General features: G+C 43.3%; 1 protein-coding gene across 2 annotated transcripts in view; it reads left to right on the forward strand.

Moving 5' to 3' along the window:
* The window catches only part of TPPP (tubulin polymerization promoting protein), a 111,292-nt gene that overhangs the window by 17,066 nt on the left and 67,253 nt on the right, over positions 1 to 26,973 (forward strand). For both annotated transcript variants that reach the window (XM_006018979.1, XM_006018980.2), the window contains one exon: positions 1,483 to 1,797. In XM_006018979.1, the coding sequence (XP_006019041.1) occupies positions 1,483 to 1,797 (315 nt within the window). The remainder of the gene's footprint in view (positions 1 to 1,482; positions 1,798 to 26,973) is intronic.

Raw genomic sequence — 26,973 nt, forward strand, 5'->3', positions numbered from 1 at the left:
CGTGTTATTACAACTGGTAGCCATGCAAGATCTCTGCTGTATATATTGTGAGTATCAGGACAGGGTATAACCATGTCCTTGGGATCCAGGCTTTAATTTGGAAAAGCCGTAAGCTTATTGGCACATGTTACACAGTGAGTAGTAGATGCTCAACTGCTACTATGGGGCACAAGACCTGGACTGAGCAGGAAAAGAACATAGGATGGGGTGTAAGGGTACATTTTGGTTCCTTAGCTTTACATCAGACAATTGGCAATTAGCCTGTGGGAAAACTAGGGGCAGATAGAAGCTAAGAGTTCTTTTCGTCACATTTGTTGCTGTTATATGTGTGTACTGGAGGCAACCAAGACAGGCCTTCCATGTAATTAAACTCTCATTGGGTATATATTGCATTTTGTACATTTGCTAGCCACACAGACGATGTGATATAAGTGCAACTAAACTAGAGTTAAAAGTGGAGATCTTTTTACCATTTCAGAAGGGCAGACAGGATAAATAGAAAGTGTCTTTCAGTCCATATGTAGAGAGAGGTGAGTTAGGTTGGAGTGGTATGTCTTTCTCTGCATTATCACTGATGAGTGTCTCAGGTAGATTAGTCTTTCAGGTCTATGAAGTTGTACCTCTTTTCTTGGTGCTCTGTGTTTAGCGACTGAAAACACATATTAAGTGAAGTAACATAAGGCTTACTTTCTCCACAATACTTTGCAATGGACAGGCACTTCAGGAGAAGTCTACGGAGAATAAATAGGCTAGATGAAACCAAATTTGAATGCTGTCTTCTGGAACAGGGGCATGCTTTTTATCACTGCTGCTTCCTGCAGGCCTTCACTTCAAAATGCTTGGGCAGATCAGTTCTCAGATTTCTAGCTACTAGTTTTGCTAACAGAAGGGCAATGTCCAAGAAGTTTGAGGATTCTATATTTGTTAGCCCTTGTGACCACTAATATACCCCAGAAATGGATTCATTTCCATTACAGAAATATATTTTATTACAATAGTCCTGGAGATAAAGCTTCTAAGCTTCTAAAACAGTGGGGTTACACCAATGACTGAGACCACAATCGTGCTCAGTGTAGCTTTCTGTAGAAAACAAGGGTTGTTGAGTACCATTGCATCAGCTGCTATAGTGATGGAAGAGGTAAGTTTTCTTGACTTTTTTAGAATTCTCATTTTTGTCCTCTGGCTCTGTATACTGGAGGATTTTTTTAGATGTGGATGGTTTTGCAACCTTTTTATGAAACCAGGCCATACAATATTTTTGTGGATATATTTGTGCCTTTGGACTGTTAGGGAAAATCCAAAAAGGAGGTGTACAAAGTTACTGCTAATTGCATACCTAAGTGGCCTCCAGAGACTCTGACATGAACAGGGGAATGTATAGTTCTCAAGGGCATCCTAATAAAGGGAAAGCCATACAAATTAATTAGCAAGAAATTTACTGATTGTTGGCTGCTTTTTTCCCCCGACCCCTCCTCTTTGCAGCACAATGGCTGACAGCAAAACAAAGTCCGCTAAATCTGCAAATAAGACTCCTCCAAAGTCTCCAGCAGATCCAACAAAGGAGAAGGCAGCTAAACGGCTATCCTGCGAGTCCAACAGTTCCCATGAGGGGGCCGTGGCAGGAGAGCTCAGTGCCCTTGAAGAGGCTTTTAGAAAATTTGCCATCCATGGAGATACCAGAGCCACAGGAAAAGAAATGCATGGGAAGAACTGGTCCAAGTTATGTAAGGACTGTCATGTGATAGATGGGAAGAATGTGACGATCACAGATGTTGACATTGTCTTCAGTAAAATCAAGTAAGTTCTTTTTCCCTCTGCTCCATTCCTTGTCCCTAATGAGCTTTTTTTTCCTCTCCAAAAAGCTGCTACTGATATGACTAGCATCTGCAAGCAATAGCAGGTATTATATACATGTTCTTCTGATACACTGAATCTTTCCTAGTTGCTCTAAGACGCACTCTCTGTTGCTTTGAAAATGAACCATCTAACTTCTGAGAAGTTGGCTTTTAACTGGACCATCTGTTCCATTTGTTAAGCTATGGAGGTGGTGCTGTGTGAGCAGAGAAGAGGCACATTTATCAAAACAGTCCACAAGCATTCAATTTTTTTTGTCTTGCCTGAATGATACAAGTGGAAGAAGCCAAAGCATTGGAGCTGATGAGGTATATAAGCCATATACAGCATTTTACTCTTTCTTGGAAGACCAGGAAGCAGATTCACCAAATCAGGCAGTTTAAAATAACAGCCATGTGCTCCAGTCACGTACTGTTTCCCACTCTGAAGGTGGGTTTATTAAGCAGCAGAACTGCAACAGTGCAGAGTAAGATGGACCTTTCCAGCTTTCCAAAAGTGGGAAGACATAACCTTTTCTGGCTAATGGGAGAGGTGCAGGGGCAGATCCAGGAGTACAGTGGTGCAGTCGCACCCACTTTCAGACCACGCTGTGAGAGCAGCAACCGGGGACTTTTTTGAAATCCCCAATTCAGAAGAATTCCTCCCTTCCCACTGCCTGCTCTCAGCACCCCCTCCTTCCCCTTCAATGCTCAGCAACTCAGATGTTCTGCTGTTGGTATTTCATTGTCCAGGTCTCCCAGTGTGGTTCTATCATTTAATATAGCTATCTGCTTTTTCAGCGAGGCTTCTTACTGTGATTCCAGAGGCATGAATTAAAGATGCTCTCCAGACTTTTGCCAAAGACCATTCCCCTGTGACACAGCTGTACACAGGCACTTGATCATTTGGGCTGCAGAGTCAAAGGTTACCTGCTATAATGCTATAACATTATAGCCCTTGTGTATTCTGGGCTACTGAAACTGTCATGCCTTGACCATGCTAGTCTGATGAACTGCTAGACTCAGGAGGACCTCTGGCTGTTCTTGAACTCCTTTTCCAAGAGTTGTATTTCCAGCTTACTTCTGGATTTTGATTTATTTTGAAGAGGTCAGTGTAGTAGAAGCTGTCTTCACTAGGATGGCTCATGTATATAACATGTCTGTGTATATATGCTAAGACATGCATCAAAATGAATATGCTACAAGATGTATTATTTATTTTATATATAATATAATACATCTTGTAGCATATTCATTTTGATGCATGTCTTAGCAGGATCCATTCAGCCCTCAGAAGTGCTGAACACAGTGCACAGATAACTTTTTAGTTAACTTAGTTAACTTTAATAAGAGACCTTTTTTGTTTTATGTAGACATTTAACAGGCCAGCTGCTGGAGTAGGGGTGCTCAACCCCTGGCCTGCAGTCCAGATCTGGACTGCTGAGCCATGCTGTCCAGTCCCTGGGGAGCCTGAAAATGTGATGGTGGGGGAGCTGTGGCAGCAACTGCTGCCTTTCTGTTGCCAAATTTTGGGACCCGTGGGGAGCACCATGGGCCAGATAGCATACTAAGTCAGCATGCAGAGGTGGTCTGGGGCCCTTTCTGGGTACAGAGTCTGGCTAGGGGTTGTGTGGGGCCTGATCCTGCAGTGTTGGGCTAAGCAGAGGCAGCCAGGGACTGGGGCCCTGATCCTGTGGTGCAGGGCCAGGGGAGGTGGCACAAGGCCCTGATTTGGTACTGCGATACCCAATTTGCCAGTATGGGGCTGAGGGAGGGAGGGCTAAAGGAGATGGGACCCTGATCTGGCCATGTGGGGCCAAGGCAGGTGGCATGTGGCCCTGATCTGGCAGTCCAGGACCCTGATTTGGGGGTACAGAGCTAAGGGTGATGGTGCTCAGGATCAGTCTGGCATCAGGCTGAGTGGGGGCAGAGCAGGGCCTGATCCTGGCCCATGGATAGCTCCCCTCCCACCCCTACTCTGCTACTGGTCTAGCTTGTTGCACCAAAATATTGAATATTGCTGTGCTAGAGCATTGGCATTATGTTCCCTAGGCTGTTCTCAGGGACACTTCTATATACAATGGGTGTCCTGGATATGTTAATCCATGCCATGCCAAAACTATTGCTACTTTTCTTTGGCTTTACATCCGATCAAAAAAATCAAGGCCCAGATTCTCTGACTTAATAATACTGAGTAGTTCATAACTTCTGTTGAAGAGTCTCTTTTTTGTCTACCTTAGGATTATTTTCAGAGCACAGAGAAAGATTTTGGTGGTTGAATCTTTCCCTCAGTTTTTCTTTTCCCCATGGAAACCTGGATTTGTGATTTGCCTCATTTTTGCAAAATTGTCTACTTTACTTGAAAAACTTCATCTTTTACCAAGCTTACAACTAAGGCCTCTTGCGGGGTGGAAAAAAAAATTCCATGGCTGGAATGGGAGCTGTATCTTGGGTGATCCACCTGAATTGTTCAGCAAGAGGAGAGACAGTTGTGCATTGTGGGAAATAAAAGTCCAGACAGGGAGTCAGGCCCATAAGAAAAACAATGGAGTCATGAGACACCCAAACTACAGGTCTTGTGAAATATTGCAGAGGCATTTCCAAATCCATTCTTCAAATCAATTATTTTTTTTCTAACCAACTCTACTTGTAGGGCATGTTAATGGAATATGTTGTGGAATCCCGTGAATATTTAGAATCACTCTTCAAAATAATTAAACAATATCTTTCTCACCCATGCATATATATACAGATATATCTATCTATCCATCTCTCTATCTCTATCTATCTATATATATATAGATAGATAGATATATGGGTCCCCCTCCATATATATGAATGGTAGAGTTAATTCAGTTGTCCTTCTCTGTTACTGGAAAAGTTTTGCACAAGGCTAGTGCCTTAGAACTGATAGATCAGACTGGGTCTTACCTTGAGTGATGAATACATGGTAGGATCTGGTAATCTTTTTCAGCGTGGACAGTATTTGGTTGAATATTGAGGGATTGAATTAAGCTTCATTTTATTACTAACCATGGATTATGAAGCCATGTGTTAACTTTGCATCTGTATTCCTATTAACATAATTATTCTGAAATGATGTTAGTCTCTGTGTGGAAGCATAAATTCAGATTGGACTGTTGTTACTCCACTAGTTTTGTGTGAGAGGATACTGTACAGCAGTGGTGCTCAATTTTTTTTTCCTGTGGGCCAGATGAGTGGCATGGAGCCTGTCTGTGAGGCTGGATTGGGCCCTGGAGCCCAGCACCTGCCCCCTTCCACATGTTGCTTGCTGGGTTTGGGTCCTGGAGACCTCCTGTCCAGTACCACCTCTGTCTGCTGGGTTTGGATCGCAGGGGCATGGCACTGCTCCCTCCCACCCCACCCCCCCATGTGCCAGGATTGGGTCCCAGGGGCCAGTGCCATCCTTTCCTGCTCCCTGCATGCTGGTATTGGATACTGGGGGCCTGGCATTACCCCCTGGATGCTGGTATTGGATCCTGGGGGCCTGGCATTACCCCTGCACACCAGGATTGGATCCTAGGGGCCTGGTACTCTCCCTTCCCAACTCCAGACCAGAACTGGCTCCTGGAACCTGGCACTGCCCCTACCCGGCTCTGTGTCCTAGTGTGCAGAGCTTGGGACTCCCCATGGGTCCAGAATTTTGGCAGCAGGGGAGTGGTGCCACCATTTTCCCACTACCAAATTTCCAGACCTGTGGGGAGTCCCATAGACCAGATGACATAGCAGTGTGGTGCAAATTTGGCCTGTGGGCTGGAGATTGAGCACCCCTGCTATACAGAATACAAGATGTATAAGGCATACATTTGAGATCAAAAAGAGGGAGAGGATGGGCTAGTGCAAAGAACTCACAGAAGTAGAGATGATGCACAAAGGCACTATGTGTATGTGCTACCAAGGACTGTGGTGAGCTGGGTTCTCTTTTATTTATGGTGATGTGGTTTTTTTGACAATTTTCTACTCATTTTTTACACACTTAACATTCAGAGATCACCAAGTTTGATGGATTTTAGTTTGACTGACTGTGCATCTACAGTTGCATTAAAATGCATCTCTTTTGTTTGCTCATTATACTGATTTTTAACAGCTTTCAATCATTTGATTGGAGAATATGATCAATTAAAAGGCAACCTATTAAACACTAGAAATAGTTTAAGATGGGGGTTTTCAACATTTCTGGATCAGTGTACCCCCCAGTGGCTGGACGCAGAGCAGCGGAGACGGGGAGGGGTGGTGCATAGCTGAATGCGGAGCGGCGGGAGCCGCCACGTGCAAGCTTCTGGCTGGGCGGTGCCTACATGGGATGTTGCATGGCAGTACTCCGTCCCCGCCCGTGCGTACCCCCTAGGTCCTTCTCAAGTACCCCGGGGGTATGTGTACCTCCAGTTGACAACCCCTGGTTTAAGAGAACATCCTGGGAACAATTCAGAGGGTATTTGCATAGACAAATACTTATGCATATGGCATGCATTTATAGAAATCAGCATTACAAATAGGAAAAAGAATTGAATTCATAGCAAATAATTGGACCAGGTCTAGGTATGTGGGTTATATTTAACTAACCTGAAACACGAGAGAGAGGAATGGATTTCTGAATTGCTTTTCCTGTACTATAAAAAGTATATAAAGACGCAGTTCTCAATATGTGCAACACTATTCAAATATTGTGCTGGACAACTGCATTTTTTCTCATCTCCAAAAACAAATGACATTATTAAAACTGAACTAATATAATAAAATGTGCTTTTGAAAATCCAGTAGACCAAAACTGGAAGTGCATCTTTGTGGTAAGCAGCTCTCATTGCATTAGCTGTTTTCATAGGAAGAGAGCTGCTAGGTGGAAAGGCCCATTGTCTCTCTGAAACAACTAGCAATGGTTGTAGATTGTTACTTACAAAGTGAATTGATTCAATTTAGCATGGAAGCTAGTAGATTGGGAGTAAGGACCTTCTTTTTTGCATGTGTGGGTTGAACAAACTGTTGGAGATGGTGTGATGAAGGAAGCTGCAATGGTTTGGACCCATCATGAGAAGGCTGGATGCCCTTGCCAACACCATAATGCAGGGCACAATGGAGGGAAAGAGAAAGAGAGGTAGACCCAAGAAGAGCTGGGGAACCAATATTAAGGACTGGATAGGGCTTCAACTGATAGAGAGCGCAAATTTAGCCAAAGACAGGGCAGAGTGGAGGAGGGTTGTTACAGCATTTAAGGTGTCCCAGTGGCCTTGGGACTGACTTGATATGTGGGTTGAATGTTGGCAGTCCGTGTGTGTAATTGTGAGAAACATCTGGTTTCAAACCTGGCTTTGCGTTTCATATCTTTATTGTGAGTTTTAGCACTATTGCTTTACTGAAATCTATGAAACTAGTCCTATCACTTAATGTGCCAAGCAAGAAAGCACAAAAATCTGACAAATGTGGGCAATATGACAGATCAGCAAAAAATTTCAGCTAAAAGGTGGGAAACCTGTAATTTTCTTTTTGAAAGCATAATTTAATGCAGAAGAAGGAGCAGTCACAATAATGCACTGTTCAAGATGTTGGACACTGAATTTTCATAGCAGAAATGCAAAAAATAAAAATAAAAAATAGATGCTTTTCACATGTTGTATAACCATGCCCCTACTGGTAGGCTAGGCTACTGCTAAAACACTGGGTTTGTTCCAACAACTGCTCCTTTTTCCCAGTGCACCTTCTGTGCTTTATGTAGGTGTTTTTATAGCATGCAAGAGTGGTACTGTAGTATATTTTAAATTAGCCCTAGTGGGCATTAGGTAAATGTTGGAATGCAGGTTTCCTTAGGCATTTTTCAGCATCTGGGAAAATTGCCTTCATTTCTACAGGGTTTGGGGTTTTTTGCCCCCTGCTTTGATTTGTTACACAAGAAACATTGTTTTGTCCTGACAGCTGATTTATAAAACCTGTTGGCCTGTGCCACTACACTTGCAGGGACAATGAGATTAAGCTTAGTTAATATTATGGCCTTAGAGGAAGTAGGCTAATAGCTAGTTAGACACGGGAGGAAAAAATAGCATTTGCTATGGAAAACAAAATGTGGGTGGATTTTCTGTGTTAATCTAGCAAGACGTTAAGCCACTGACAAATCAGGTCTAGGAATATTAGGGTTTTTTTTTCCATACTATAGAAAGCAAAATATACAAGAAGAATAGATGCGACTGACCTCTGACCAGCATTCCGACATGTTGTTTTGGGAACATAAATTTCTTTGTTTATTGGGGTCAGCAACTGCTCTGGAGAATTTGATACAGTAAATGTTCCACGCACATGCTCCACTTGTTGGATGTAGTTAATGTGGTAATAATAATACCCCTGATATAAATACCTTTGCTCTTATTTTAGAAGTGCAAACATTAAATGCCACAATAAATGATTTGACCACTGCCATAAAACTGCTAATTCCATGACATTACTTGATAGAAAAATCAAAATATTTCTGTTTATACTGGCATGTTACTATGGTTGCAGGCAGGCTTGTGTGACGTCATGTCTTGGATCCCTTGTGAGCATTTGTTTAGGTAGTTGTCTCCATGGTAACATTTGTTTGTTTTGATGTTACTATGTGTTAAATTTTATACAAATTTTTGTGGTTCTATACTGGATTGTTATCGAAGACTACTGTTAACCTAGAGAAACTTTGTAAATATATCTTGCTCTCCCCCTATAACCCTCCAAAAATATATTTGGGAAAAGATCAATTGAAACTTTAATTGTCCTCTCAGATTCCAGTAATAGTTTCTTATGTTGCCTTGACATGTTTCCTCGTTACTGAGGAAGCCACATGTTCCAAGGAGCCAGAAAAGTCTCCTCCATACTTTTAAGTAAAAGCATTTTCGTTCCCATGGAGAGCCCTCACAATACACTGCATTGTGTCCTGACTTCTGAACAGGACCCACCCATGTTCTAACATCAGTGCAACTTGCAAGTAGCTGTTTAGCCTAGTTCCCACAGTCTAGATCACTTAGGTCTCTCAAATAGCACTTCTACCTGAGGCCAGCCGGGTCTTATTTCAGCAGTAGCTAGCTGCTGTGGTAAGACCATGGAAGAACTAAACCATATGTAATTCTGAATAGCTGCTTTGTCCAAACTCTTGGCAAGGTTGAATGTGTGCTTTTCCCACTTGACATACAGAATACAACTGAAGTTGTTGTTTATATGCACTGAATTATATTGTTGCATGTTGCTTACTTCAAACACTTGTAAGGAGTAGTATTTTGACACCTGGGCTCATTCAACATAAATATCTACCCAAGAAGTTGGAGTGTGTTCTGCTTAATGTTTTCTAATGTCTGTTGTGATTCTTATGAATATGCTGTGCAATGCAGGAAGACTTCCAAATTGGTTTCCATAGGTTAATGAAACATGTTATAGTAAAGCATAATTGAAAGCTATCTTATTTCATAGCAGAGCAATTCGTTTCATGGCAATGCAGTGCCTTAAAGTGTACAATCCTAGTGTACTGTTTAATTACACTGGTGTACTGTGAGATGACTGTGTAAAGATATTAGTACTGCCTGGATTTAGAATGTTGCATGGAGAATGATCTGCATTAATTAATGGTCAGAGCTGAAAAAGCAGGTAAACTGGAGCAGAAAATGATTAAAAATAGTTTTAAAAGCTATTTTCTCTCACACATCATATAATTGTATCATGAGTTTAAATTAGTGGTGACCAATCTGTGCCTCTCAGCCACTACTTAAAATGTTGCTCACTATTGCAAGAAATTTTTGCCTTGTATACATGCATGTTTTTTTCAGGTTGATAATGACAGCAAGTGTAATGATGCCTGTGTCATGTGACTTATTGCCCATAACCAAGAGGGCACGGGCAACAGTAGGGGTCACCTGATTTTAAATTAAGGTACCGACTGGGTGATCCAGTGCATTGTCTTAGCTAGGAAACCAAAGACCTAAATTAAGGTAGCCACAATGTATGTGTACCAGTGAATATTAATGATGATTTTTTTCTTTAAAAGAAAAGTCTGAACCACCTTGGTAGAAAAGAGCCATTATGGGAAGGAAGGTGCATAGATACATATACAGTCTCACTTGTATACATATAAAATTTGCAGGTCAGTACTGTTTGACAGTTACGATGTTATGAATAATGTTCTGTGTAGCTGTGTTACGCACAAATATTAAATATCTGGTATGCTTGTGTTTGTCCTTAAGCTTCCCAGCCTTTTTTGGTTGTCTAATGAGAGGAAACAAAGTTGTTGGACAGTATGTACTATCTGATACATTTTGTTTCCTGATGCAGCTCTGGGTCATAAGTCTATTTTTTGATTGGGGATGTGGCAGGGACTCTCGCATGTGATCCTGTATCATGTACTTTCTACCATGTCAGATCTACTTTTTTTGCATAGTTTTGCTAATCACAGGTATTTTGCCCGCTTGTTCAGCTAAATCAGATGGCCTTTAACTGTAAAAATTAAACCTGCTTTACCAGTAAGTATTTTCTAGTTAAAAGAATAGGATTGTGATTTGAGTTCTTCCCTTCTTCATGGAAGAAAATTCAAAGCAAGCTAGAGTGCTGGCTTAACTATAAAGAGCACATTGGGGATTACCCTACTTGTAAAGAGTTCAACAGAACAAACCCTAGCTGAATAATCCGTCTCTAGGATTCTAATGTTTTCTTTTTCCTTCATCGCCTTTTGGTCAAAAGTGTTGGCTGTTTTATTGCTAAGTATAGGTAGAAGCTTTGCATCTAGAAAAGAAACATTACCAAATCATTCCTGAATTCTAATTAAAGTCTTGATAAAAGTGTTTGTTGCTAAAATCCACTCTCCATACTCATGATGGAAGACCTCAGTGACCTGACTATAAGTGGTAGGGACTTGTTGGTGGACGTTAATTTCTTTCATTTAAATCCAAGCTACGTAACCCAGAAATCCTTTATGGAACAGACTATGCTGGATAAATGAAGTTGTAATACAGTAATTGTTGTGTGATAGCCAAAACTTTAAAAATATCTTGGTATATGTTTCTTCTCGTTCTTGAAAAATGCGTGGGAGAAGTTAAGCAATATCACTAAATCATATGAGGAAATTTATTGAAGGGGTGTGTTAGTGTCTGGGAAAAGGGGAAAAAGAGAGAGACATGGCTTTATACAAGAAAATAAGTACACCAAACAGCGTGTTTGCAGAAGTTGCTTTTTTTGCCATTTAAAGCACTTATTGCCATGACTTAACAGAAGTGCACAGTTTTAGAGCATTTTCAAAATGGGTACAGTGCTTTAAATTAACTCTTGTTAAATGAAGTATTAAATTTGAAATGCTGTATTTTACAGCACTTCAGGAACCTACAGCGTTTTAAATAACTTCTGTACGCTGGTCAAGTTTCTGACCAATGGAGAAGTCCCAAGAGGCTGCAGAGCGCCCCCTAGCGCCTAGCCTGGAAAGTGCAGGACAGCTCAGAGCCCTTCCCAACTTTGCACTTCTGTCATAGTTAAGACCACTGTAACTTCATACTGCTATAAAAAAGTGGTCTTAATTACAGCACTGTAAAACGTGCATGAAGCACTTCTGTACATACTCATAGTTATTCTGTCTGGATGAAACAACTATTTTAGAATGCTTGTGTGGGATTTACTTATTTTACATTTGGACAAATAATTGCTAAAATAATTAAAAGAGGGGGTGGAGTGGATATGTGGTTGTGCTAGAGGCTGTGCGGGCCGGGAGCGACCCGAGCCCTTTTTCGCGCTGCACGCGGGCTGTGGCCAGCAGCCCGGGCACGCGGGGGCGGAGAGAGAAGGCCATCGAGCTGGAATTAGGCACGGACGCGTAGCGGTAGTTTAAAAGTTTGTTTACTTACACGGAGATGGCAGTGGTGTAGGCTGGAAAACTTGATTAAGTTGCAGTTACAGACAAACAACACAGACGGTCTCATGGAGGTTGCTAGGCTCCACGGTGCAGAGCTCCGGATGCTCTGGGTGAACGAGCCACCAAAGTAGAATTCGTAAGTACGTCTTATAAGAGTTGCGTTCGAAGACGGGAAGAGGTGGGCGGTGGATCAGGCCTCCACGCTCCTCTGGATCTCACACAGGGTTTCTATTACCCTGCCGTGTACCCAGAGTCCCCCACGAGATGGATGTGGAGTCCTCTTTGGCTTGGGCGGAAACTGCTCAAGCCTCTTATACGGCTAATAGGCCAATCGTTAGCCGCCACGTGTGACTAATTTAGCACTCGCCAATCACGGGGGACAAATTTGCATACCGGTGGCGGGAACTCTTTTGCACCGTGCATTCCTCTTGCAACTCGAGCAATGCACTCTGCAAAAGAAGCTGCAGAAAAGGCGGGAAACTGGTCCCTGCACCGGGGTTTCCTCTTGCTACAGGAAACTCTCCCATGCAATGCTCTGCAACTTGACGGGGATAATTCTGGTGCCGAAGCGCGCACACAATCATGCCTTTTGGGTCATGACAGAGGCAAAATGCATGTAACTTGATATGATCTGTGTATTCCCTTCGGAACTTCATTAACGCCAGTCCCCAGGCATTCTACTCTGACACAGAGGTACTTCTCTGGTGCTGTTCCTGTCATCCAGAGCTGCTACGCTATAGGGTCAGAGCAAGTGGCATAGCTAAGCTGAGAGGGAAAACTCTACTGTACCTCGGTTTCCAAATGATTTCCGAGCCCTTCATTAGAATTTGATAGCAATAATTAGGTCATAGAGGAACTAGGTGAAAACCAAGCTTGAGTAATTGTTGAGACTTCTGTATTATGCTGCCGTCCCCATCCCATTTCCGCTTTTGTCATCAATGAATGTGAAACTCTTGTGGAGACGGTTTGGCAAAACATTTCTAGCTGTATATAAGTTCTTTTTAATCATGCTACTGGATCCCTCAATTTGTAGTTGCTTGGGGTCTTGGGATGCCTCAGAGCTGGAATTCATGGGTAGGATTACAGTGTAGGGATGGAAAAGGTCATTTGTAAATGCTAAGTGTGCAGCACATGATCTGGCCTATGGAGTTGCATATTACATGATCTTATGCTAGTGCTGTTGGATCCAGGCCAAGTGAATACTGTGTGACTTTATTAATATCAATTTGTTACTGGAAGCAATGCCATCAAGAAGATGCCTACTTTACATATTTTGGTCATGCTCTAGCTTGGCTGCTAATTGGTAAGAAGTTTTGGGTGCTATATATAGTGTTATGGGCTTGCCATGTTGAAGCACTCAAGTTAAAGTTACTTGAAAGTATTCTTCTAGAAATCGTTGCATGGACTATAACGGAAATGGGTAGTTCTTTGAATTTTTGAGTAACTTTGCACAAAAATGTCTTGAAAGTTGGAGAAGCTTGTTTAAGACCAATTTTTTTTCAGGGTAAGCTAAGGTTTTAACTAAAGTCAAATGCAATTTATTTAAGAAAAAAAGGCCAGATCCTTTTTTTTTTTCTTTATGGGGCCCTGATGGAATTGGGGGAGGGGAGAAAGGGAATTTTAGAAGTTTACCAAAAAGATAAAATATTTCCACTTTATGACCCATTCTGTTCTATACCCCTCCAGCGGGATTTCTAGGCGCTAAGAATTATTATAAATACATAACTTAGTAATAATCATATTATCTTTACTTGCTTTTATGTAGTAATGTTTGGTGTTGAAGGCTCCCAGAACATTGCCATGTATATTTAAATCTCCATGGTAACTCTCTCTAGGGTGAAATGCAGCAGCTGTTTTAGCTCTTTTTAAACAATAGGCTAGGGCAACACAGAGGAAGTTATAGATTTTAGACTTAATGAGAAATGTAATTAGGCCAAACATAATTACCAGAGCTGGAGCATAGCCAGTATACCTGGATATCATCCATACTCGGATTGGAAAGAATACTTTGGGGGGTTTTAATGAAAGCACAGTCCAGAACTCAGCACTTTGAGCAACACAGATTACAGTGCTTTTGTGGAGTAAATTCACCTGCTGCATAACCAGCAGTTCTGGGAGCTCTCCCATCCAAGTTTTAATGTAGTTAGTGTTAGTTAGCATGTTAGAGATGACCTAAAAAATCAAAGTTGAATAGTAATGCTGCTGACCCACTACCTTTTGTCTAATCGTAACATCAGCCCCCACTGTTCTGTTAGTCTCATTCTTTAATTGTTGAAAGGACATCCATAGGTACCCAAAGACAGAAGGGACCCATATAATTCTAACTGAACCTTTATATATCTTAGGCCAGAGCACTTTACCTGAAATTTGTGCTACCTCACTTCAAGGATACTCTTACTCTTTCTCAGATACTGTAAGTGCTGGGGGATCCCGTGCATCCCTAGAAAACTTATTCCAAAAGATAGCTTCACTGTGAAAAATGTCACCCCTTACTTCATGCCTTCATGTGTAATATGACTAGTTCAGTGCTTTAACTCATAGTAACTACCCCACTTTTTTCTGTTTCAAGGTAGGAAGTAAAAACCCTAAGACCTACAGCTTTCAAAGAAGAGGCAGGTACAAATGTACTTAGTCAACAAGAGTCTTAAAATGATGACTAGGATCTTCTCTCTTAAATTTATCTTACCTTGCCCCATTAACAGAGCAGTCATAAGAATGCCAACTCAGGAAGAAAAAACTAGTGTGTGGCATCATTATAGTGAAGTTCAAGCCACTGAAGGAAGGAAGAAAGTTGGTAAATGTAAATATTGTGGGTAGGAGTATGCTAACAACACAACAGGAATGAAGAAACATTTAATAACATGTAGAAACTGTCCTGCAAGAGTACAAGCCATATATAGAAAGCTAATACAAGGAAGTGGTAGAACAACATCATCTGAGAAAAGTCTACTTCAGGAATCCTATGTAAATAAACAAATTAATATGTTAAACAACACACAGTATAAACTAGCATCTATAGTGTTTTAAAACATTATACTTTTAAAAGTTGTTAAATAAATAAATAATAGTCCAGAGTTGCATTATTTAAAATGTGTGTGTCCTGCTTTTCTGCTTGCACTAAGCACCCAAACTGACTTAGGCTTAACAATTAAAAAACCCAAACCCATAATAGATAAATAATTAACTATTTCAAACCAGCAGAGTAAACTTAGTCCTCTGGCCGATGGCAGAGGTCAGACTATACCTTCCTTTGGCTCTGCCGTCCAAGGGCAACTGAGCAGGAAGTTTAGTAGCAGAGTGCTCTTTCTGGCAGGGAGGGGGAAGCAAACTCCCTGCTGCTTCTCCTTCTCTTTCTGATGGATGAGGCCAGACTAGAATAGACTAAAATAAAAATATTTTCCCGCTTTTTGTTGCAGGAACTTGGTAGTTCAAGGTCAATAGCAGATTTTCAAAAAATGGAAAATTAAAACATTGAGCTGCTAGGTTTGGGGGAAGAAAAAGTAGGATCCTCACTTTTATTGTCATCAGATATGTGATCCACCATGAGTAGCTGTTCAAGACAGTCAAGCTTTTTATCAAGGTTTGTGGACAAAATGTCGAAAGAAGATCAGACATTAGCTCGAGCTATGCTTGCAAGTGGTACACCTCTTTCCATAACTGAAAATCAGTACTGGAAGGAACATTACAAACGATCACTATCACTTATCACATTCTCTTAGAAAGAGAGTATCACAGAGTTCAAACCATGGTTATTCAAAGGACTGGTCAAGCAGGATCGCTGACTCTGATGTCAGATGGATGGACTGATATACAAGGAAATCCTTTATTGAACACTGTTGGCAACACCTGAACCAATACCAATATTCCTGAAAGCAATTCCTATCAAATCTTCTAGTCATACAGGTGAATACATAGCCAAATTACTGAGTGAAGAGACTGAAAGTGCAAGTTCCTCCAGGGTACAAGCCCTTGTAACTTATAATGTGAGTAACATGAAAGCTGCATGGCAAATATTAAAGGCATTTAATACTATTGGCTGTCTTGCTCATGGGTTGAAGCTTCTGGCAAAGGACATAGTAAGTGTGAATACAATGAAGACAATATTGGCAAACTGCAAAGCGACTGTGAAGGTATTCCACAATCATCATGTTGCCAATCAGACTGAAAAAATTACAGAAAGAGAAGCAGGAGAAGGAAAGTGCACTTTTATTGCCAGGAGAAACTAGATGGGGCTCGGCTACAAAGTGTTTACATAGTTTGCTGTGCACAAAGAACTGTTTGCAGTGTGCTTCAGTAGATGATCCAGTATCCCAGATTATTCCCTTGAACATTCGGAAACAGATTCTTGACAACAATGTGTTTTGGGTTTGAGTTCAAGGAGCATTCAATTTGCCACTACCAGCTTGAGTGGCTGTCAAGAAACTTGAAGGAGATGCACCAAGCCGCTCAAATATTCCAGACATATTCAGATAACTGAATGAAAATCTATTTGTGTTTTTGCCGCCTTCACCTCTATCTAAAAAAGAAGTAATAGTAGTAAACCAAATGTTTACTAAGAGATCTGAGTTTTGCTCTCATCCAGTCCACCTGGCAGCAAACCTTTTGGATCCCAACACGCAGGACAACATTTGTCAGAAGATGAATTATCTACTGCCCTCAATACAATTATGGAAGCTTAAAATGTCCCCAACATCAACAAAATAGCCATGATGACTGACATTACCAAGTACCTTGCAAAAGAAAAACTTTGGAACAAAGACATCATTTGGCAGGCAGAAGAGAATAAGTGTCCTCTCACATGGTGGAAGGGATACTGTAACACCCGACTGTTGTCCAGGATTGCTCTAATGATCCTAAGCTTTCCACCAACAGCAGCATCTTGTGAACGGAACTGGAAGGCTTTCAGCTCAATCAAGACAAAAAAGAGGAGTAGACTTAACAAATAAACACACTGCTAAACTTGTTTATTTTTCTCCAAATCTCTTGCTTCTGGAGAATCAGTCAGAAGCACAATTAGTGAAGAAGATGCAGTGTGACGATAAGTTGCCCTTGCCTGTAGGCTCGTTGGTAAAACCATCCTTTGGCGAAAGAGAATGTGGTTCAAGTAGTCCTGAATCAGATTTGCCTCAGTCTGATTCTGAAATGGTAGTGCAAGTGACTCTACGGATAGTGACAGTGAAACTGGAGGTACTGCAATGACCTCAGGGGAAGAGAGTTAAACTCTGTTGAAGTAGATGAGTGGACAACCATGGCATATCATGCACAGTTCTTTGGGTTGCTAAAATTAGTGTCAACAGTTTTCAGTGCCTTTGGGTTTTTTTCTTAAATTTAAGCAAACAATGTAAGGGAAGTACATGTTGTATATTGTCTTTAAATTTTTACAAGTATTCCAATAAAAATAATTTCATTCCACATAAAGCTTTGAATTTGTTTGAATATAACATTTAAACCACATTAAGTGTGCTGTATTTAATTTTTTTCCTGATCAGATATTTCACTTCAAATACTTGTGGCTATTGGGGCATAAAATTAACCCATGGGTATTTTTTTTTAGCTTTGTTTACTAAATACAAGTTAAATAAACATGCTAAATCAGATCATGCTCTATTTAGGGCATTGGAAAAATTTCCAGAAAATTTTCCAATTCAAAATTTTTCAGAAAACCCACATCTCTACCCGTTAATGCTCTGGCCTAAATCTCTACCCACTCTCATGCTGCCTTTAGAAAGGGACATCATCTCCAAATGCCCATAGAATAACATGGACAAGAGTACTGTTGCTTCTCCCATCTGCTGCAGTCCTTTGCAGGAGCAACTCTAAGGGCTGTGACGAATCTGTGTCCTCGTATAGCATCTGATGAAGTAGGCCATTGCCTATGAAAACTTATGCCTCTGTAACAGTTAGTCTCTAAGGGAGTGGTTCTCAGCCTTTTCAGAGTCAGGGCACCCCTCCACAACTTTTTCGAGCATGGAGGTATCCCCAATTGAGAACCACTGCTGGTACTCAGTTTCAGTGCTTCTCAACTGGGTGAGGCTGGAGTCAGGGAAACTTGTCCCACTTGCCTTCTGCACAGCCAGACTGGGAAGATCTGTGGCATGTGTGTGCACTCCTACATTAGTGCTCTGTGCCAAATCTAGAGCAGACAGGAGAGCTGCCTCATGCTGCAGGACCCCCAGGCTGAACCTCCGTGGCATATCCCAGAAATAGAGGCATGTGGGACAAGTGGAACTATCCCATGCACCTTTGTTTCCAGGAGGAGTTTGGGCTGCAGCTCAAGCCAGCTTCCTTGCCTGCTCTAGGCTTATCTGAGCCCTAATGGAGGAGGAGTGCATGTGGCACAGTTTTGTCTGGCTGCTGCTGCTACAGTGAGAGCAGTGCCTTCACCGCACAATCCCCAAGGGAGTCTCATGGCAACCCTGAGTGCCACAGCGCCCCAGTTGAGAACTGCTGCTCTAAAATGCAACCCTCCGTAGCCTTTTGCCTGACTTAAGACTGACACAACTAACTACCCTTCTCTGCCCTCTCTATACATAGAAAGCCCTTGTTTCTTCCACTCAGTGAACTTGTGAAGGCCCTTTACGAACCTTTCCCACCAGAGTTGAGCCTGAGGTCCTGTTCCTACTCAAGTTCATACCTTACCTGCATAAATGGACTACATTGGCATATAATGTTGTACAGCATTGCAATTAACCTCAGTGAATGACCAATACAAGCTGTACTGATAATGAGTAAACCTGTGTTTGTTTTGGAGCCCCTGCCAGCTTCCCTTGGAATTATATTCCTTTATGTAATTTCCAACATTAATTTGCTGTGCTTCCCAAGACTGAGGAAAACAATGTCTTTCTTGCCCTACTACTCTCACCCCCTACCTTCCAAACCCGTGCTGCTATTTATCTGTTATCTTGAGGAGGAAAAGATTGTCTTATGATATTATTTTTAAATCTTAAAAATGCAAAAGAGAAAGGAGGAAATATATGTGATGCTATCAAAAATATAACTATGTCCCTCAAGATTTAGTCTCTCTCTCTGGATTTCCTCTGTTCAGAGGCTCCTGAAAGTCTCATGAGTCAATGGTTGCTGAATTTTATTTTAAGAGAAGAAAAAATGGTTAGATGAGAGATGAGGTTGTATCTGTAAAGCGGAGTCCTTTAAACCCAGGAGAAAACTGTTATGAGACATGTGGCAGGGGAGCTGTCTCTGAGCTGGTGTTTGGTTTTCCTCTCAATCCTAGTCCTTGCTGTGCATGTTTTAGAAGGTGTTCAGCAGCAGCATAGCAATTTATGCAAGAACAAAAATGGAGAGAAATTGAATAATAGAAAATTAGGGTTAGAAGGGACCTCAAGAGGTCATCTAATCCAATCCCCTGCTGAAAGCAGGACCATCCCAGCTAGCTCATCCCAGCCAAAGCTTTATCTAGCTGCATCTTAAAAACCTCCCAAGATGGAGATTCCACCACCTCTCTGGGCAACCTGTTCTAGTGCTTTACTACCCTCCCAGTGAGAAAATTCTTCCTAATATCTAACCTAAACTTCCCTTGCTGCAACTTAAGACCATTGTTCCTTGTTCTGTCATCTGCCACCACTAAGGACAGTCTAGCTCCATCCTTTTTGAAACCCTGCTTCAGGTATTTGAAGGCTGCTATTAAGTCCCCTCTCGGTCTCCTCTTTAGACTATATAAGCCCAGTTCCCTCAGCCTTTCCTCAGAAGTCATGTGCCACAGCCCTTTCACATTTGCTGTCCTCTGCTAGACTCTCTCCAGTTTGTCCGCATCCTTTCTGTAGTGAAGGGGGTGGGGGCAGGCAAAACTGAATGCAGATATGGTCTGTACTCCAGCTGTGGCCTCACCACTGCAGAATAGAGTGGAATAGTCATTCCCTTTGACCTGCTGGCAACACACCTACCAATGCAGCACAGTATGCCATTAGCCTTCTTGGCAACAAGGGCACACTCTTGACTCATTCAGTTTATTGTCTAATGTAGCCCCCAGGTCCCTTTCTGCAGAGTTACTACCCAGCCAGTCAGCCCTCAGCCTGTACTGGTGCATGGGATTGTTCTGTCCAAAGTACAGGACTTGGCACTTGTCCTTGTTGAACCTCATGAGACTCCTTTTGGCCCAATCCTCCAATTTGTCTAGGTCACTCTAAATCCTAGCCCTACCCTCCAGTATAACTTTTCTGCCACCTGCTTGCTGAGGGTGCACTCTGTGTCATCTTCCAGGTCATTGATGCAGGCATTGAACAAAACCAGCACCAGGACCGACCCCTGTGGTACTCGATTTGATACTGGCTGCCAACTAGAAATCAAGCTTTTGATTAATACCCTCTGAGCCCAATGCTCCAGCCAGGTTTTCCTTCTACCTTACAGTCCATTCATCCAGTTCATACTTCCTTAGTTTGCTTGTGAGAATGTTGCAGGAGACCGTATGGAAAGCCTTGCTAAAATTAAGGTATACCACATCCACTGGTCTCCCCATATCCAGAGCCAGTGATCTCATCGTAGGCAATCAGGTTGGTCAGGCATGACTTGCCCCTGGTGAATCCATGCCGACTGCTCCTAATCACCTTCTCCTCCAATTGCTTAGAAATGGATTCCTTGAGGATCTTGCTCCATGATTTTTCCAGGGAGTGAGGGGAGGCTAACTGGTGTGTAGTTCCCTGGATCCTCCTTTTTCCCTTTCTTAAATATGGGCACTATGTTTGGCCTCTTCCAATCATCTGGGACCTTTCCTGATTGTCATGAGTCTTCAAAGATGATGGCCAGCAGCTTTGTAATCACATCAGCCAACTCCCCCAGCACCCTCAGATGCATCCCATCTGGCCCCATGGACTTGTACATGTCCAGCTTTTCTAAATAGTCCCTAACCTCTTTTGCCACTGTTGGCTGCTCACCTCCTCCCCAAACTGTGCTGCCTAGTGCAGTAGTCTGGGAAATGACCTTGCCTGTGAAGACTGAGCAAAGAAGGCATTGATCACTTCAGCCTTTTCTGCATTTTCTGTCACAAGGTTGCCTCCCCCATTCAGTAAGGGACCCACACTTTCTCAGGAAGAATGAGAACACCTCCTCTGTTGCCCCCTCCTGCTTGCTCTTGCTCCAAGTCACCCACATCCCCACATATCTCAGGGCTTTGGTCTCCTTCTCACATAAAGCTAGTTTAAAGCCCTCTTCACTAGGTTAAGGAGCCTGTAATCAATCTTCCATAGTCATTTATCCCTTTGTCTTTGCTGAGATGGCCAACAAGGGTGCCAACTAGTGCCAGTGTGTGATGGCTAGTAACTTGGATCTCATAGGCAGCAGCAACTGATGGATAAAGGGTGTGCATCCCACTGAAGAATTCATTCCATCATCCAGATGCTCTTTCCTCTGTGTTCTAACACCCTACAGCTGCAAAGACTCTTTCAGAAATTATGTAAACTATAAGAGGAGTGGTTGTTTTGCACTCAATGGCTGTATTTTTCTTGCATTTTCTGAATCCTATAATCAATGAAGAATCCATTTGGCAAACTATAACATCCTTAACAAAGTATGTAACAGGACAATGGTTTCTTGTAGCTAAGTAAAAATAAAGATGAAGCTGAGGAGTATTATTGTAACGTGACATTTGTTCATTGTGCTGTTATTGAAAATCAGTGTTCTGGTTGGTTTAGAAAACAGAATGGCTCTGTGCTTAATAAGCAGAGTCAATTTATTTTCATTGGTAGAGCACAACATGACATGAGTAGTGCCAGTTATTTCATCATTTGGTTGATTCAAAGGAACCAGAGAAGTGCTAGTTACTTAGCATTACCCTAGGTAATGAGCTGCTTGTGCACACAGCTGCTTGGCCCACAGGCATGCCAGCCAATATGTAGGCCTCCCTCCAGGCTCTGTTCTTCCCCTACTGTCATTTACCAAGAACATACTATTTACTGGGGCAGACCATTGGTCCATCTCATCCTGCCTTCTGCCTCTTGCAGGTGAGGAGAGTGGAGTAGGGATGGTCCCTCTACCCTTATTAAGCAGAAGACCCAGAGCAGTTCAGTTCCCTGTAGGAAGCCCCTCTCCTCCCACCAGAAAGTGGAGCTTGACCCTGTCACCTCAAATGATATGCCTGGAAACCCACTCCCAGGAAAACTTAAGCTGGTGTAGACAAACCCAGAGGACCCCATGGAGAAGACACCCAACTCTGCCACCCCTCACACCAGGTGCTGAGGTTGAAGCCTTGACCTTGGTTTTCAGTGGGATGGATCTGGTGGCAGAAACCTCCATGAAGCTCCCCATGAGGAAGTCAGCCTTTCTCAAGTTACAAAACAGGCACAACCACTACTGAGGTGCCCAGGTCATCTTCTTCAGACCTTGCCATCAGCATCTCTGACATGACCCTTGATCCTCCCAGAGCTGAAGGGGCAGGGTCTTAGGAATTGTCCCTATCATTGGCCCACAGCCTAAGGCTTCCTCCCCCTACAGAATCCAACATGTTGGGGAGCTGTGAACTTGTCAAAGAAGGAAGAAACACTGGGTTCCTCCATTTAGGGTACAGCCCCAAGGAAGATCCTGCACACTCTTCTATCTCCTGCCTTGCCATGAATCCTGACTACCTCTCCTCTGCTTCCAGGATCTGCATTAATCCCTCCACTGGTGTGAGGGGAAGTAGCAGACTAGGTGGTGCTCTACTAGGCTTCTGCCCCATTGGGACGAAGGAAGGGGACACACTTGCACTCTTTGGGAGTCGAGAAGAGGTCTCCGCAGAACCCAAGTTCCTGGGAAAGGATGACTTGGCCCTAGCTGTGCCCATAGATGAGCTGCTTAAATTCCTGGAGAGCATGCTGTCTTCCAAGATCGAAGTGTAGCTACCTCTGGAGCAGTGGGGTATTGCCCCCAGATCTTCAGTGCAGTGAGAGTGTTAATGGAGGAGGGCAAGGAGACCAAGAAGTGGAGTGCCAGAATTGCTAGTGAGCCCATCATGTTTACATTGCCCTCTACATCTGTGATAGGGGGGACAAACTTGCATGGCCATGCAATTGGCTCCTCTCCCTGTGAAGGCTACACTGAATCTCTCCCCCTCTCCCCCTATTCCATCCCGAGCCATAAGAACTTTCACCTTTAAGGTCTGCAGCTATAGGATAAGTCTCTGCATGTGCTAGCTGCTTAAGCCACCTGGTAGTTGAAGTGGCAGAAACAGGGTCTACTTTAGCCACTTCACAAAGACATCATGGAGGGTAGTGATCCTGATCTACCTGGGCCAGAGATTCTTCAAACTGAGGTGGTGCTGGGCTGTCTGTTACATCTCTGGGTTCAAGCACAGGGGCTTTTCCTGAATTTAGTTAAAATCTAAGCTCTTGTTCACTACCAGAGATGATGCAATTCTATCACCAGGTGGCCAACTGCCTTGTACCCTGAGTCTTCACAGGTGCTTGGTTCTTGGCAGGGACTTCAGATGTCACCCTCAGAATGCAGGACCAGATAAGGAATGGCATTGGGCTGCTGCAGACATCTTCAAAGAAGTCATCACTCACCACCAGGTTGTCCAGCACCCTATGCCTGCCACCACATTCACTTCTCTCAAGGTAGAAGAACATCATGATGTTTCTCACTATGCAGGATCTACATCTCTCTGCTGAATGCCATTCAAATTCATGCCTCCAACATTTGGTTATTCTCTGCTTGGTGACCACAATCTTGCCTGGCCTACTGATACTTCAACATCAGATTCCTGGAGCCTTTGTAAACTCTTTCCAGGAGTTCTGGCTAATCTTGTGTGAACAGAGGCAGACTCTGCAGAGAATACTGGGAGAAGCAGGAACCAGTACTGAGAACTAGATATTTGTTCATATTCACAGCACATTCATCTGATTATGGATTTAACTCCTCTGGGATATGAATTGCAGTTCTTGCTTCTTCTATAACCTGATGAAGAAGAGTGTCAAAAAGTAAGATTCACTTGCTTCTTAGGAGAGAATGATACTGCTGCATAGATCTCAATAAGCTGTGAACAAGGGAGAAAGAGATCTGTGATCTCATCTTCCTGGATCCCACTGATCCTGACTCCCTAAGGTCCAATTTGAGAGACTTCCCCCAAGTTAGCATGGGTGACTGGGATTGCTTGGAAAATCTCACTTTGACTGAGTTATCAGAATTCCTTTGTCTGATGCCCACTAAGCCATTCCTACATCTCCTACAAAAGTGGTTGATGGGGTTGGTCCTTGCTGAGCCAGCTAGCTGTAAGAATGGTATGCTGACAACATGCCTCTCCTGATCTAGGATACAGATGAACTGATGTAGGTAGAGGCTTGTCAATCCATTCTCCTCTGCCCAAGTAAATTGTGTCAAGAGCTCTGGACTGGAGGTGGGCAATAGGTGGCAGTTGAACTCATATTCTGCTAGTGGTGCTCAACTTTTTTCCCTGGCAGGCCAAGCCCTGTGGGCTGTGTCTGACTGGCTGTGGTCATACATGAGGCACCTCTGGTGTCTCTCCCTCTGCGGAAGGAGACTGGTCATCAACCAGCTCATTCTGTCCTTGCTCTGGCACTAGCTCATTACCTGGCCTATGCCTCTGGGCACCTTGGCCAATTGCTATATGGGCAGCCTGACCAGGATGATGCTGGGTTCTGTAGGTGCCCTGGACCTCCCCTTGCACATGGGAGAGGACCTGGTCTGTATCCACAGCCAGATGTACATCTATCTTCAGGCCCTGTAGGGGCTCCTCTCTGGCAGCTATAGTCAGGCCCAATAGCATACACCTTCCCCTGCCACCCAGTGTGACCAGCAACTCCTTTATCTGAGGTTTCCCTTGGTGAGTTGCAAGACCCAGAGGTTGGTTTCCTCTTCTAGACTCACAGATGGTCATTTAGTGCACAGTCCTCTTCACTGAAAAACCTACAGCTGATAGTGTGGGTGATGGAGGTGCCCTGTGTGTGCCAGAGGGTAGTCAGGCTAACTTTGCTCATATTGGGGACCTACTGGACTTTGTCAGGCAGGGGTGAGCAGATCCCCGTGGGCTGGCCCAGCACATGGAGACATCCGCACCACTTGCTCCCTGCTGCTTGCTTCTGGTGGTGAAGGCTACCTGGCTGCCGGCACCCCCTGCCTACATCCAACAGGTCCTGTGCAAGGGTAGTCCCTGACCCATATACCTCAGCCCTCTGGAGCTTGCTGTGGGCCCTTGCCTTGCCAGCCTCCCCACTCCCTTGTGCACCACTTCAGGAGGCCAGGGGACGCCAAACCAATCCACTTTTGGACAATCGATTGCCACTGGGTCTACACATTAGTGTGCCATACCATTCACCATCCTGCCCTTACATCCTGCCCAGACACCAAATGGTGGAACATCTTCACTAGCCTGGCACACATACCTGGAGTGTGTCAAGCTGCATCCTCTCTTTTGTCTTTTCAGGTACCTTTTTTGAGGTTCTGGCTCCACTTTTCCTGCACCTTTTTATCTTATCCACAGTCCTTCCAAAGTTCAACAAAGTCCCATAACCTTCTGGTCAATCTCCTCCTGGCCCTGGCCAAGCCATTCTTTCTACCAGACAAGGAGGCATTGGCCAAAGGAAACCTGGGCAATGATAGGAATGTCTTCCTTTTCCTTATTTGAGCATTTCTCCTAGCAGGGATTCATTGGGTGATGCCCATTGGCTCCTTAGATACATTGAAGAAGCAGTGGGATCTTGTTGGAGTTCTCTGCTTGGTATCCTTCATTGGCACCCTAGTTATTTACCTATACCCTGCATTCCAATTCCTGTTTTATCATGATTTGTCTCGGCAAATTAGTTGTACCTTTAATAGTGTCTCTTGTTGCTGTTCTGTATCCCTTTTCTAGTTTGCTTCTATCCTTTTTGAGGTGTGGGGAACAAAACTTGATACAGTATTCAAGGTATGGACACCCCAATGGACATACTGATTCTCTTTTTGTTTTGTTTGCAATTCCCTTCTTAATAATCCTAACATTTTATTTGCCTTTTCTTACTGCTGCTGGACATCAAGCTTATATTCTTATTGAACTGTCCAGAAAGACTCCAGCATCTCTCTCCTGTGTGGTAACAGTTGATGTAGAAACCATCAACACATATGTTGGGTTATCTTTTTCTATGTGCATCACTTTGCATTTAACAGTACAGGCGACCCTCGTCATTCACGGGGGATACATTCTTGTATCCCTGCGAATGATGAAATCTGCGAATAAAGCACTGCATTTATGATCGCTGTCTGTGTTCATGAACTCGGTGCTCCCCGCTGGCTGGGTGGGGGGCACAGCTTCTCTGGTGACGGCGGAAGCATGACAGCGGGAAGTGCAGAGCTCCTGAGGAGCTCCTTTAAGTGTATTTAAGAAGCAGGTTTGGCATTCATGAATATTTGAAACCTGAATGCTGAATGAATGCTGAACCTGCAAATAGTGAGGGTTTCCTGTATTGAATTTCATTTCCCATTTTGTTACGTTCACTCAATTTTATGAAATTTTTCCACAGTTCTTCTCAGTCCACCTTGGTCCTTACCACTCTGAGCAATTTTGTCATCTGCAAATTTGTCCACCTCACTATTGACCCCACTTCCCTCCTCCCCTTCCAGATTATCACTATATTAAGCAGCACCAGTCCCAACACGGATCCCTGGGGGGCCATGCTAATTGCTGTTCTTCATTCCAAAAACTGATCTTTCATACCCACTTCTTATTTTCTATCCTTAATTCAATTTCTGATCCACAAGTGACCCTCCCTCTAATCACATGACAACCCAATTTCATTAAGAGCTTTGAAAAAGCTTTTTGGCAGTCCATATGTACTATATCAATTGGATCATCCTGATTCACATTTTTGTTGACACTGTCAAAGAACTCTAAAAGGTTGGTTAGGCTTGACTTTGTCTCGGACGGCCAGAGCCGACTCAAGTTGCGTTAGAAATTGGTCGTACGTTAGGGCGGGCTGGTGAATGGAGAGGCAGACACAACTTATCGGTTGCAAAAAACTTTACTCACGCCGCTTGCAATCACGACGCAGGTGGTCTGGCCGTCTGAACAACCACGCGGGTTGTTCCAGCTAGCGGGGCCCAAGCCAGTAAGTCAGATAACTTCAGAGGCACTCTGCAGCGTGCTCAAAGCTCTTCGACTTGGGCGGAAGTCACGCGGAATTTTAAACGGCTAGCGAGCCAATTACTAGCCGCCACGTGTGAATAATTTAGCACTGGCCAATAGCGGGGCACAAATTTACATTCGAATAGCGGGAACTCTTTGCACCGTGCATTTCTGTGCTGCAAAGAAGAAATGCATCCTGCAAAGGAAACTGCAAATTGGCGGGAACTCTCCTGCAC

This window comes from Alligator sinensis, unplaced genomic scaffold, assembly GCF_000455745.1.
Source record: "Alligator sinensis unplaced genomic scaffold, ASM45574v1 scaffold428_1, whole genome shotgun sequence".
Classification (NCBI taxonomy): domain Eukaryota; kingdom Metazoa; phylum Chordata; order Crocodylia; family Alligatoridae; genus Alligator; species Alligator sinensis.